Source organism: Phasianus colchicus, chromosome 2 (genome assembly GCF_987193195.1).
Source record: "Phasianus colchicus chromosome 2, bPhaCol1.hap1.1, whole genome shotgun sequence".
Taxonomy (NCBI): domain Eukaryota; kingdom Metazoa; phylum Chordata; class Aves; order Galliformes; family Phasianidae; genus Phasianus; species Phasianus colchicus.
The window spans coordinates 1,032,500-1,045,000 of NC_143437.1; the positions used below are offsets into that span (position 1 = coordinate 1,032,500).

At 52.3% G+C, this 12,501-nt stretch overlaps 1 protein-coding gene across 10 annotated transcripts in view; it reads left to right on the top strand.

Moving 5' to 3' along the window:
• Positions 1–12,501, top strand: part of BCL11A (BCL11 transcription factor A) — a 59,773-nt gene that overhangs the window by 851 nt on the left and 46,421 nt on the right. For 3 of the 10 annotated variants that reach the window (XR_016463790.1, XR_016463792.1, XR_016463791.1), the window contains exons 1-2: positions 589–1,028; positions 4,872–5,201. Coding sequence is in view for 7 of the 10 variants with exons in the window: in XM_090134505.1 (XP_089990631.1) it covers positions 680–1,028; positions 4,872–5,201 (679 nt within the window). In the remaining 3 variants the exon portion in view is untranslated. Of the gene's footprint in view, positions 1–586; positions 1,029–1,519; positions 3,120–4,871; positions 5,202–12,501 lie in introns of those variants that run through there. The other 7 variants (XM_031595180.2, XM_090134509.1, XM_031595179.2 and 4 more) reach the window with 4 other exon arrangements.

Genomic DNA, 12,501 nt, shown 5'->3' on the forward strand with positions numbered 1-12,501 from the left:
AGCGACTCCTTCAATTCCCCTTTCGCGGATTTAATTTTCTATTCGAGCGAGAGCGGGAAGAAAAGAAATAAAAGTGAGAGGGAGCGAGCGAGCGGAGCAGATCGAACTCCCGCCGCCCGCAATCCCGCGCCGCTCCGGTCATCCCGCCTCGTCCCGCCGCTCCGCGCCCCGGCCCCGCTCCGCAGAGCGCCCCGCGCGGGCGGGCAGCACAGCCGGGGGCGGGCGGGCGAAACGCGGGGCAGCGCGGCCGGGGCGGCGGTGGGCGCCGGGCGGCCGGGAGCGAGAGAGGCGCGGAGAAAGTCCGGCGAGCGCAGCCCGCCGCTCCCCGCCGCTCGCGCCTTCGCACCCTCCGCGGGGCCGGGGGCGAGGGCGTACGGGTGCTCGGGCCCGGCTGCCTTTTGTTTCCGTCGCGGGGTGCGGGCCGGACCCGCTCCGGCCGCCCCGGGGGCCCCGCCGCCCCACCTCCCCCCGCGCCCCGCGCCCTCTGCGTCCCCGGCCCCGGCTAGGCTCGGCTCGGCTTGGGCTGGGGCGGGGGGCGGCCCCGGGCGGGCGGCCGTGGCGCGCCGAGAGGGATTCCCTCCTCGCCCTCGCCTCGCGCTGCCTCGCTCACTTACTATTTTTTGGAAGATTTTCAAAAAAAGTGGAAGTGGATTTTGATTGGGAAAAATCTCGTGTCTGAATGTTTACAAGCGCCGCGTGTGCGGGAAGCCTCCTGCCAACAAACACAGACAAGAGCGAGCCCGGGCTGAGCGCACACCACACACGCACTCGCGCTCGCACACTCGCACAGCCGCGAGCCCCGCGCCCGCGTTTAAGCCCCAAACCCAACGTGCTCTCCCTGGGAGAGAGAAGACACAGCCCGGTCCCGGAGCGCCGCTCGCCGCAGAACCGCCGCTCCCCGCTAGCGGCACCGCGCTCCGGGCGGGACACGGAGAGCGGACCGCTGAACGCACAACAAAGGGCACCTCGGGTTGCAGAGAGATGCGGGGCGAGGGGGAGGAAGGGACAGAAAATCCCCCGTTTCTCGGGTGAGCGGGCAGAAAGGGAAACGATATACGCTACTCGTGGCTGTTTATTTTTTTCCCTTTTATTTCTTCCCATCTTTTTTCCCCATTATTCCCAGAGACTGTTGCTCCTTCCCAGGGCCGGCACAGGACCCGGCGCGACGCGTTCAGTCCCCGCTCACGCTTTGCAGAACTTTCCGGGCCGTCTTCCTTCCCTCGCTCCCTCCCACCGCTCTCCGCACGTTCCCGCATGCACTCCCTCGGCACTACGCCGGCGCTCGGCGCTCGCTGCTGGGGACGCCTCTCCCGAGGCGGGGGCCGCGACGCCGGCTGGCCCACGCCGCCGTCCCGGAGGGGCCGCCCCGTTCTGCGCGGGCCGGGCGGCGGAGGGACGCGTAGCCGGGCGCGTAGCCGCGCGGCCGCGGAGCTCCGCACGTGTGCGGCCCCGGGCCGGGCCGGGGGCGGGAGCGGGACCGGAGGAGCGGGACCGAGGAGCCGGGCAGGCGGGATGCGCCGGGCGGGATGTGCCGGGCGGTCGCTAGGAGGCACACCGACATCAAAAACCCCGCCGGCAGCGGACTTGAACCTGGCCGGTCCTCTGCGCCCGCGGCGCGGCCCAGGCGGAGGGGGGGGGGAGGGCGCGCCGCCGGCCCCTTCCCTTCCTCTCCCTTCCTTTCCCTGCCGGCCCCTCTCCCCTCGCCTTTGTTCTTACTTTCGGCCGCTGCCAGTAGCGCGCCCGCCGCAGCCGCCCCCGGCCCGGACTCACCGTAGCCCCCGCGCCCCCCGGCCAGGCGGACTCTTTTATTTTTATTTTTATTTTTATTGGTGGGGGTGGGTGGCAACTTTTGCTCGGAGTTTGGCCCCCCCTCGTCTCCCCTCCCCCCGGGCCGCCCAGTGCCGCCGCGCCTCGCCCCCGCTTTGGGCCACGAGCTCCGGCCGCAGTTGGAGCAAAGTTGGCACGAGGCAACCACCTTTCCCCCCCCTAGCCCTTAAGCTCTCCTTTCTCCGCTCCTGAGCCGAACCGGACCGGCCTCGGTCCCTCTGCGCGCCGCTCCCCTTCTCGCCTTTCTCGGGCAGGCGAAAATCCGCGCGGGTCCCCGCAGCCGGCGGGGGGAGATTGTGGTGCCTGGGGACGGGGAAGAAGGAGGGAGCAGGAGGGCGAGGAGGAGCGGAGAGACATGTTCATGGCAGAGCAATTTGCATTAAAAACAGGGACGAGTGATTAGGTGCCTAGGCAGGGAATTCGGCTTGCACAAAAATTAAAGGACGCATCCGGCAGCTCAGGGGTACACCAGGTGAATTGTGTATTCGGGCTTTCTTTGGAGATCCGTTTTGTTGTTTGTTGTTGTTGTTGTTTTTTCCTTTTTTTTGAGACAGTAGTAAGAATACAGCCGTGTTCTGCTGGCTGTGCTTCCATTGGAGCTGAGTGTTGTGCGAGGAGTGCGGTGCCAGCCGTATTTCATACATTGCTATATAATTCTCGTTAATTAGCAATAATTTACATTAAGAGCATAGAAAATGTTGAGGTTACAGGTTTTATATCTGTACATTTGATCATCTTGTTATTTTCAAGAACTTTGCCTCCTATAAAATTAATTAGGTGAAATGTGGAGGTGTAATCAGCAACCTCTGAATTACCACTTCATTTCCTGGGTTTGATTGTAAATCAGCCCCGGCAGAGCAGACTTTAGCAAAGTCTATTGTTGTTTAGCACTACTTTTAACTGTCTGGTGTCTCAGCCCAATGTTCTCTTCCCCTGCTAAATAACACTGACGGCGTCAGAAATAAATCAGGCCGAGGGAAAACCTTGTAATTGAGGAATGACTGTGCAGAGCTCCTTGCTGAGCGAGCTGCAGAGGGAACGCTGTTTATTTTGTGTGTTTCGCTGTGCAGTTGGTGAGGTAGAAGTTGGATTTACAGCTCGGCCCCAATACCTTTGTCTGCTGTGTGCAGCGAGCTCCAGGAGGAATTAGTCCTGTGCTGCTTTGCTCCCTCTGTCCGAAGACAAGGGATGGCTGGGGAGAAAAATGGCATGCAGCAATCCCGCAGCCCATCCCGCTGCCCTCGGGTGCCAGGAATGCAGCCGCTTGCTCTGCGCGTGGGGAAGGAAAGCAGGTGATTGAGACATTGCTTTTGTCAGTCTGAACGTAACCTTCATCCTCCCGTGGTTGACCTTCTGTTAAATGAGAAGTGGTACCAGAGGCAAGAGCTGCTGGGCTGCATCCCCGTGCCCTACTTGGAGCCGAGGTATGGGTGGCAGCCTGCTCTCTCGATATGATTTCATGCAGCACAACTGGGAGCTACTCCAGATCTTCCTCCCCAGTATTCAGCCTAGGCAGGGCTGAAATAAATTTGACCTGAGTTCACACGATTTTTGCACTTTATCAAAATCAGTTCCAATATCATGCAGCCAAATTAAAATCTATTTTTTGATTCTCTGTGGCTTTAAGTTCATTAAACGTGAAATTGGCAGCTAGCTAAAGAAGGTCAGACCCGTTAACTGTTTAGGAGTTGCATTCCGTCTTGCCCATGTTACCTGGCAGTGAGTGGCGGTGCTCTGCGCCTGCAGCACCCTCTCCTTTCTGCCGTTGCCATTAGCACGTGCGGTGCTGCACAGGCTGGGGAATAGCACCGTGATGGGGGCTGTACACGCAGTGCTGAGGTATTGTCGTGCAAACTCAGGGAAAAAAAAAACAGGCAAAGAGAAAAGAAAGACGACTCTACCTTGTTAGAGCATCCTCTGATGATTATGTGAACAGAAATAGCCTCGTAATGAAGCTTTTTGGAGCTCGTTCAGAAAATTTGTCAACTTTGACAACATTAGCTGAGGTATTTCGATCTCAGAGAAAGCACTTCTCTCTGCTGTTAAGAACTGTGGCATTTGCTTGGCCATGCTGGTTGGTGTATGGTGAAAGGCCACCGGTACTAACACGTTGCAGAGAATTTAGGCATGCCTTTATTTCAGGATGAAAAAGGAAAAATGACTAATTGCCTTATGTCCTTAAGTGCTGCACTATATCCTGTTCAGTTGATATCTCTGGGTGGAATTGTTGGTGAATTTGGAATTTATTTGAACCCCGAGGAGCAGCCGGATAGCAAGAGGTTCCTCCTCCCACCCCGCAGGAATTTTGACTGCACTTGATTTTTATCAGTTGCTTCTCTGCTATTTCTTTCTTTCTTTTCTCCTCCCTCCCTCTCCGCGAGCAGCTGCTGCTTTTTTTCAGTGTGCAAATTGTGAGCCACCAACGTGGGCAGTGGCACACGGGCACGCGCACACCTGCGTGGGGAGAGCCCCATCTCCCTGCCTTCTCTCTGCTCCTGCTGGCAGTGCTTGTGCTGCCTGCATGTTGCACACACAGGGTGCGCGTTGGAACCTTTCCTCTGCATGTGCACACGTGTCGTTCATGAGCAAAAATTTTACAAAGTAGGTCTGGCTCGGGGAAATACACCCCTGTGTGTGTGAGCGTGTGCAGTGCTTTCAGCCTTGAATTCATGTACATAAATAATACATCTGGCGATAAAGCACAGTATTCACTTGTTTTCCTAGCACCACCGCAGCTTTGCAGCACATTCTCAAAGACTGTTCATTTGATTTTACCAGTAAATCGTTAAATCGAGTCAGAAATTTGTCCTCATTCACGAGAGCAGATACTGTGGCAGGGCTCTGTAGGCTGTGGCTGCTCCTGCACGGTGTGTTCCCGGTGGCCAATAAATTTGATTCCTGTTGCAGTGGCAATGGTTGCGGGGCACCTCTTTGCTGGGGGGGCCACACAGCAATGCTCAGGGCTGGGAGCTTCCCACGTGTCCCCGTGCCCGGCGCTCATTACCAGAGTTCTAATGTGTCTCCTTTTGTTTCTCCAAACGCAGCTGAACCTCTTGAAGCCATTCTCACCGATGATGAACCTGACCATAGCACGTTGGGAGCTCCAGAAGGGGACCATGACCTCCTCACCTGTGGCCAGTGTCAGATGAACTTCCCGTTGGGGGACATTCTTATTTTTATTGAGCACAAACGGAAACAATGCAATGGCAGTCTCTGCTTAGAGAAGGCTGTGGATAAGCCACCCTCACCCTCACCAAGCGAGCTGAAAAAAGCATCCAATCCCGTGGAGGTTGGCATCCAAGTTACGCCAGAGGATGATGATTGTTTGTCAACGTCATCGAGAGGAATTTGCCCAAAACAGGAACACATAGCAGGTAAATTAAAATGAGGAGAAGTGTTTGCAAGCTTATTTCTGTTCCAGTTGCGTGTCTGTCTGTGGTCACACGCAGTGGAGTCTTGTGCCTGGCTGTGCTCCTGGTGGCTGTGCAGAGGCAGAGCAGCAGGCATGTGCAGCGCAGCCCGGCGTGTCTAGCAGCACTGTGTGCAGCTGCGCTCACATCGAGCCGTGCTGCAGCCGCCGTCGCGCTGCAGGAGGAGGTCCGGCGCTGTGCGTGTGCGGGGAAGGAGCTGTTGAGCTGTGGGTAGAGCTGGCAGTGAAGGAGTTAAGTGAGCATCAGCCAGCCTGGGTTCCATATTGGCTGTCAGCGTATGGACTGTAATTAAACACAGCCCCATGGCAAAGTGACACCACCGACCTTGACTTTAAGATGCCATTTTCGACTGGCCAGGCCAGAGTAGAGAGGGCAGTTGCTGAAGCGCACAGACATGCTTATTCGAAAAGTTTAAGGGCATGTTGGAAATTTCAAAAGGTTGGTTTGACAGGAAAGGCCGCTCTCTGCAGCCTGCCTCCTCAGCCAAATGATAAATGCCTCTCCGCGCTCACTCTTGTCTCTGATGGTGGTTTTGACAGATGTATCTTGATTTTGTTTGTGATTTACACAACCACATGTCATCCGTACAAATGTCCGAGGCCGAGTTCTGCTTTGTGCAACAATCGGCACGAAGTGTGCTTTAAAAAAAGGGTAAATAACTCCTTTTCTTAGCATGGTTTTTTTTTTTTTTTCCTTCTTTTTTTTTTTTTTCTTTTAAAACGGAGAGCCATTTGCTGTGACAATGTTTTGTAAATGAGGTTAAAAAAATTCTGTATCCTTATTTTGCCAGAGATGGATGTTGGGGGGCTTTTCCCGGAGTGGAACAGGGCAGTGCCCATTTCCACGTGCTGACTGTGACATGCAGCAAAATGAACACAACAGGAGGCTGTGATTAATTGTGTGGAGCCTGGTGGAAGGGATTTGTGGTCTTCCTAGAGCTGGAGCCATACTAAATCACCAAATATGGAGGAACGGCGGTGTGATGTAACTCTGTATTTACATATTGAGCCGCTCTGCTTCAAAGACAGAATGCAGTATCTGTCAGGCAGGAATTAGGAGCAGTCCTCCGTGGTTCCAAATAGCTGCTCAGGCTGTGAGCTGGGCTTTAGGCATGCTGGGGAACTCCTCAGCACAGGACCTGGCCCTGGGGATGTGGCCAGAGCCCACCTGGTTTGGGACATGTGTGCTCGCGATGCCCGGCAGCAGTGCCTGGGGTCAGCAGCGAGATGCAAGCTCAGGGCTGGGATAGCCATGGGCTTTGGGCTGTGGAGTCCCTGCAGTGAGCCTTGGGTGCTTTCTAGCTTTGTATCTGCTTTTCTCTGTCTATCAGGAGATATTGAGTTTATGGGTTAAAAAAAAAAAAAGTAAAAAAAAAAAAAGGTAGGAGGCTGCTTTTGGAAAAATATTCAGGAATTGAGTGAGCTGATGTTCTCTGGTGAGGGACCAGAAGATGTGCATTTAGTAACGATGTAAAAGTGTTCCCAGTCAGTTGTTCCTCAGACAGAGGTGCTGGAGGTGGGCTGTGGTGCAGGGTGTGCTCTGTCTGCGGGTCTGCAGCCAGCAGCTGCTGTATTCAGCAAGTCGCCTTGAGTAGGAATGGTTAAGGAGCAGATCATCTGCAGGAGCAAGCTCTGGGGCACTGAACTCAGAACGATGGCTGCTCCAGTGATGGCTGCTCCAACTGGCATGGATGCATTGCAGGCCTCTTGCTTCTGAGGATGGAGTGGTAACAGCACTCCAAGCAGCCTGCACACCCTGTGCACGCCATGGACCCCATGCATCCATGCAGCCTTAGCACCCTGAGCACCTCGAATACTTTGTGCAGCAGTGGGCAATGCACACGTGTGCGTACCTGGCTGCAGGCGGGTGAGCGATGCTTTGATGTGATGTAAAATTGGGAGCAATGCTGATCTGGCGCTGTAGCTGAAATGCCATAAATTTAAGTGGGAATTAATAGGATCTGTTGTGTGAGTCCAACGAGGCAGCTTTCATCAATATGTATGTCAAACACTCAGCACCAGATAGCAGCAGGCTGTGATTTGCAGTGAGTGCTGCGGCCGGGGTTTAGCGATCTGGTCTCGTATTTTACAATAGGGGGAAATATTAACTGAAGTATCTAGAGATCAGTGAATGTAAAATTGCTGTTCACTTATTGAAAAGGCTGAAGAAATATTTATCGTCCACCCGTGTCAGGTTGTAGCGTTCCGCTGGTTGGATGTATAAATCTGGGGGAATTAGGGGAGGCTGTTTGGGGCGAGGAGGGACCCAAAGTGCTGCCAGTGCTGTCAGAGCCCCTCTGGTCGTGGCTGGTGCTGGTGAGTGCCAAGTGGCAGCATGGGGAAGTGGGAGGTCACTGGGCAGTGCTGGCATCCTTTATTCTTGAGCGCCTTGTTGGGTTCAAATATAATAATGGGGAAAAATAACATAAGAAATGCCTCTCATAATCAAAGGGAAAGCGGACATAATTTGGTACTGAATTCTGAATCAAGTGCATCTGATTATTGCTGTTCTCAGGAGATCATGTCTGTGTCAAGTCATTACGCCACAGAAATTTTTTTGGATTGTTATTCGTAGCTGCCATTAGAATTCTGTATGTTGTAAATTGCAATTCCTTATTATTTTATTTTGTTCTGAGTAAAAAATCATTGAGATCTGAGCAGAACATTTAGCGTTGCATCTGGGCAATAAGATAAAAACTTGAATTACATTCATGGGGGAAAAAATGAAAGTGGAAGCATTTCAGAGTGAAATTCACTCTGCTTTCTCTGAATGAAAAGCAGTCAGATCAGCCTGTGCAGCTCCCCAAAGGAAAAACCACACGGGTGCTACCAGGGGCTTGTTGCTGGAACCAGCCCTGTGTGCGAGCCCTGTTGGTAATAAATAAGGCAGAGAAAGGTTGTGAACTGGCAGCTTGGCTGTTTTGTTAAAGTACAATGTCAGAGAAACTCTTTCTAAGACAAATTGTAAATAGAAGTGTCACAATGATTGCATGATTGAGCTGCAGAAGTGTCTTTCAATTGTTGGCATTGTCAGAAGACTTTTGAAAGCTTAATTAAATGTAGTGGCTTGTATGGCTGTGAAATTTACTTCTGGGGAAAAATGTAAAAAATATGGGGATCAAGTTGTTGGAACGCTGCTCGTGCGGGGCTGGAGAAGTGCCTGTGGTTTGTTGGCCTTCCCCAGTGCCTCATGGAAATAACGCTTTTTGAAGACACAAACATGTGATGCCAACATTGTCCTTTGTACAATGTAAAGCTTGTGTTTGTTTTCCTATCCTCGCTGTTTTAGACGGCTAATGTAAAGATGACTCTTTATTGGAAAAACAAATGCAAGTTCACTCGAACGAGGCAGGGTAAAAAGTTTTCCTGTGCTTCAGCATGATTGTTCCAGGGAAGTGGCAGAAGTGTTAATACCTTCTATCTCTTTTTTATTTTGTTCCCCATCAGTCAGATCTTGTTTTGAGGATCAGAAATACGTTTTGCATTCTTCCTCTTGTTACATGTGATATATAACTGTGAAGCTCCCTGTAGGCTGAAATGTGTCTGTGGCCAGAGTGCTTGTGGCCACAGAGGCAGCCTGCGGGTGGTACGGGATGCACTGACATCATGTGCTGGGAGCCAGGAGCTGGAGCAAGTTGGGTCCCATGGAGCTGGTCTGAGCAGTGCTGCTGGAAAATGAGGCAGGGAGCTGAGGAGGGCTCAATTAAGCACCTTCTAATTAGCACAGTAAGAGAAAGTCTTTCTGAGACATCTCCATATTTTTGTAATGCCTCACTTAAAGTAAGGGCATGCATGCAGCTTGGTATGTGCAACCCTCGGCACACAAGCTTGTTTTTTATTTAATTCAAACAATGAAGACAATTAAAGATGCTTGAGAGGCAGTGTCAGGCAATGGGAGCTCAGACTCCGGTTGTTTGCCTGCATGGATCCTCATTACAGACAATTTTTTTGACAGAATTTTCTCCCAGCTTCAGCCCATTTTTGTATCCAGAGCAGCAGCCCTGCAGTAAATGCCATTTAGCACTGAGCTGAACTGGCAAAGTGCCATTCCAAGAGCAGGACCTGCTGGCTGAGCAGCACCGCTGTATCTCACTCCTTGGAGCTGCCCGGCAGGTCTTGGCTTTGTGCGGCCATTGCCGAGACATTGCAGGCTTTCATCAAGTGTGCTAAGCTCAGTAGGTTTTAGTGCATCAAGACTTACATTTGTACAGGTAGCGTGGCCCCACAGCTAGCTGGTTTGTTATCTTGACCCTAGAAGTGTGCTGGGCCTTGTCTGCATCCCAGTAGCATTAAGTGCAGCAGGTTTGGGCCTATCGTGGTTGATATCAGCACATGTTCTATTGTGACTTACTGCATCCTTTAACAAACAGCAGGCTTATTAATGTACCCACAAATGATCACCGTGGTTAGGCTGGGTTTTCCTATTTCCTAATGAATTTCCACCCAGCGTGGAGTCCCGATCCCAAGTGAAGGTGTGTGGCTTTGGCATCAAAGGGCACTGGCCAGCGCAGACCAAATCGAGTGGTACGGAGCTGAAACCCTAAATTGTCCTCTGATGCTTCCCAACGGTGTCAGTGCGTGGCGCTGGGTCATCAGCTCTGCTTATCAGCTCTGCTGGAGAGACACACTGACCGTGTCTCACAACCCTTGGAATTTGCAGCTGGGGGGCTTGGAGAGGGCACAGCGTGGAACTGGGGGCTGTGTGGGGTGCAGTGCAGCAAGGATGGCCCCATCCCAGCAGGGAGCTGGTGCTTCTCTCTGCTTTGAGGTGGGAGCACAGCCATAGCACCTCGAGGCAGCTCTCAGGTGCGAGCTCAGATGAGTGCGTGGAAATGTCCTGTCAGATGCAGCATAGGAATATTAATGCTTTCTTGCCACCGTGCCATAATAAAGCCACACACAGCAAGCTTAATGTGCAGCCGGCCTGGGGAATTGTACAAAACTTAGAGAGTCTAGCGTGAATGACAGCGATGGAAAAAATACTGAATGTGCCACAGTTTGCGTCCTTGTTTTGCTTTGATCTAAAGCAAAATGAAAATATCTGCTTCCTTCCTTCCTTCCTCATTTTGTAGAGGTGCTCTTCCTCTGCAAAATTGGTTAGTAAGTGAGGGAAGAAGGAATGAAAAGGAAGAACGTGGCACAGAGCATGGTTATTTGAAGCATGCTGGTCTCAGCCTGCCGGGGAGTTTTATAATCCCAAGTATCAGCAAACATCTTATACTTGAAATCATTTGTTTCCTTTTTGAGTCCCTTTTAGTATCAGGATCCAGCTGAAACAAAGAGTGCAGCCACCACACACGGGTGGTCCCTGCTGCAGGTGTGGCCTGAGGCTGCGTGGCTGCAGCCCCTGTCCTCAGGGTCTGGGAGCTGCCCCTGCCAAGCGGTGTGTTCTGCTGCGGCTGTCGGAGGGCTTTTCGTAATGCGTTCTATTTGCTGAATCAACAGCTGTCAGGAGCAGTTGTAGGAAACCCACAAAACGCACAAAGAAAAATGCATAACGCTTCCCAAAACAAAGCGCTTGAAACGGACTGCCAGAAAGCTGCTGAATTCCGAGTTTGCAAACAGGGCACCAAAGTGTTTCCTCTGCCCCCTCCCTCGAGACCTCTCAGCCCGGCTGCTCTGTCTTTGCTGGAATTGCACCCAGGCTGCTGCTGACCGACACTGCCGGCCCGTGTCGGATGGTGTCTGCTGGAGTCAGCCTGAGCCTCCATTGCTGCGTTTCACAGCAGATAGCTCAGACACCAAGAGCTGAGAAAGAAGCAAAGCCCGACAGCTGCAAAACCCCCAAGGAAACGAAGCTGTGCAATTGCTGTCAAGGAGGAGCCGCGCTCCAGGTAGGCGCTGCCGGGGTTCCTGGAGCTGGCCCCGCTGTTGCGCTCAGTGGGCGCAGGGCAGAGGGCTGCCTGGGGCTGTGGGTCCGGCAGCAACAGGGCCATTCTGCCCGTGTCCTCCCCGTGCTGTGTGTGAGTGCAGGGCAATTACACCTACAGCATGATCCCAGTGCAGATAGGAAACCTCTGCCTAACCAGACAATGGAATTACTGCGGAACAACAAAGGCTTAGAGGAGAATCGTGCCTTCAGTGGTGTTGTTATTGTTGTTGTGGATATTATTGCTATTATTACTACGATTAATACCTTTGTTAAATAAACAGACCTTACAGTTCTTCGCTCCTTAGGATAAAGCGAGGAGTTTAATTTGGAATTCATTTCTTGCGTATGCGATATTGTAGGCAGCAAAATACGAAATGCAAAAATAAAACCACCCCCTCTGAAAATTCGCAGCAATTAATTTGCCTGTGGTGTTACTCTGCTTCACCATCACAGCTGGGTGTTTTTGGACATGGTGTGAGTGTCTGGGTGTGCTTGCTTGCCAGCCACCAAGTTTGGTCTTTGGGAGCAGGAGAAGATGGGGCTGAGTGCTCCTGCTTCTGGCAGGGCAGCAGCTGTGCGGCAGCGTGGGCTGTAGGAGGGCCGCTGCAGCCCTCCACGGCGTGCACTGTGCGCCCGACATTCATTCTCCTGTTTAGAAATAGTTTTTGTGCAAAGGGAAGCGGCGATCGGCAGCCTCCGACTCCTGGAGGAGGTAAAGCACTGCTGCATTTAAAGGAGAGCAGTACCTCCTGACGGATTATTTGGAGGCCACATTATTTTGTAATAAACGATAAACTGTCCTGTGTTAAACGTGTGTTATGCTAGAAAAAATCAATAAGGAAAAATTAAATTCTGATAAAAATGCTCTTGGATCTCTGAAAACAACTGCTGTCCTTTTAACTAAAACATTCGAGGAGCTTCAAAGTGAATGTATTTCTTCTGATCTCGGAGCTGTGTGACTGGTACCAGGGAAAAAATATCTTATTCTACATACAAGTGGATTGCTTAACAAGTCGGCGCAGACACATACTTGTTTGTACAATGGAGATAAAAATTCCTGTATAAAAATAATTCAGCTGCTGACAGCAGGCATTATGCCGGGGCTGCCTCTTTGTGTTGGCCGGGGGTCAGGGACTGTGGCTCCCACTTTCTGCACGGGGTGGGCTGTCACCGTCACTCGCTGGATGCTGGAAAGAAGTTAATTGCTTTATTTTAAGGGATATTCACGGCCCAGGCATGCGCTTTTGCTGGTGTTCTGGCCCCGCACATGCTGAAAGGAGGACAAAACCCTCCTCACGGCGGAAGGACGCAGGGCGGTGAGCCGACCCCTCGCTCCCGGCTGGGGCTGCCCGAGCCCCCCGCCACGCTGCGG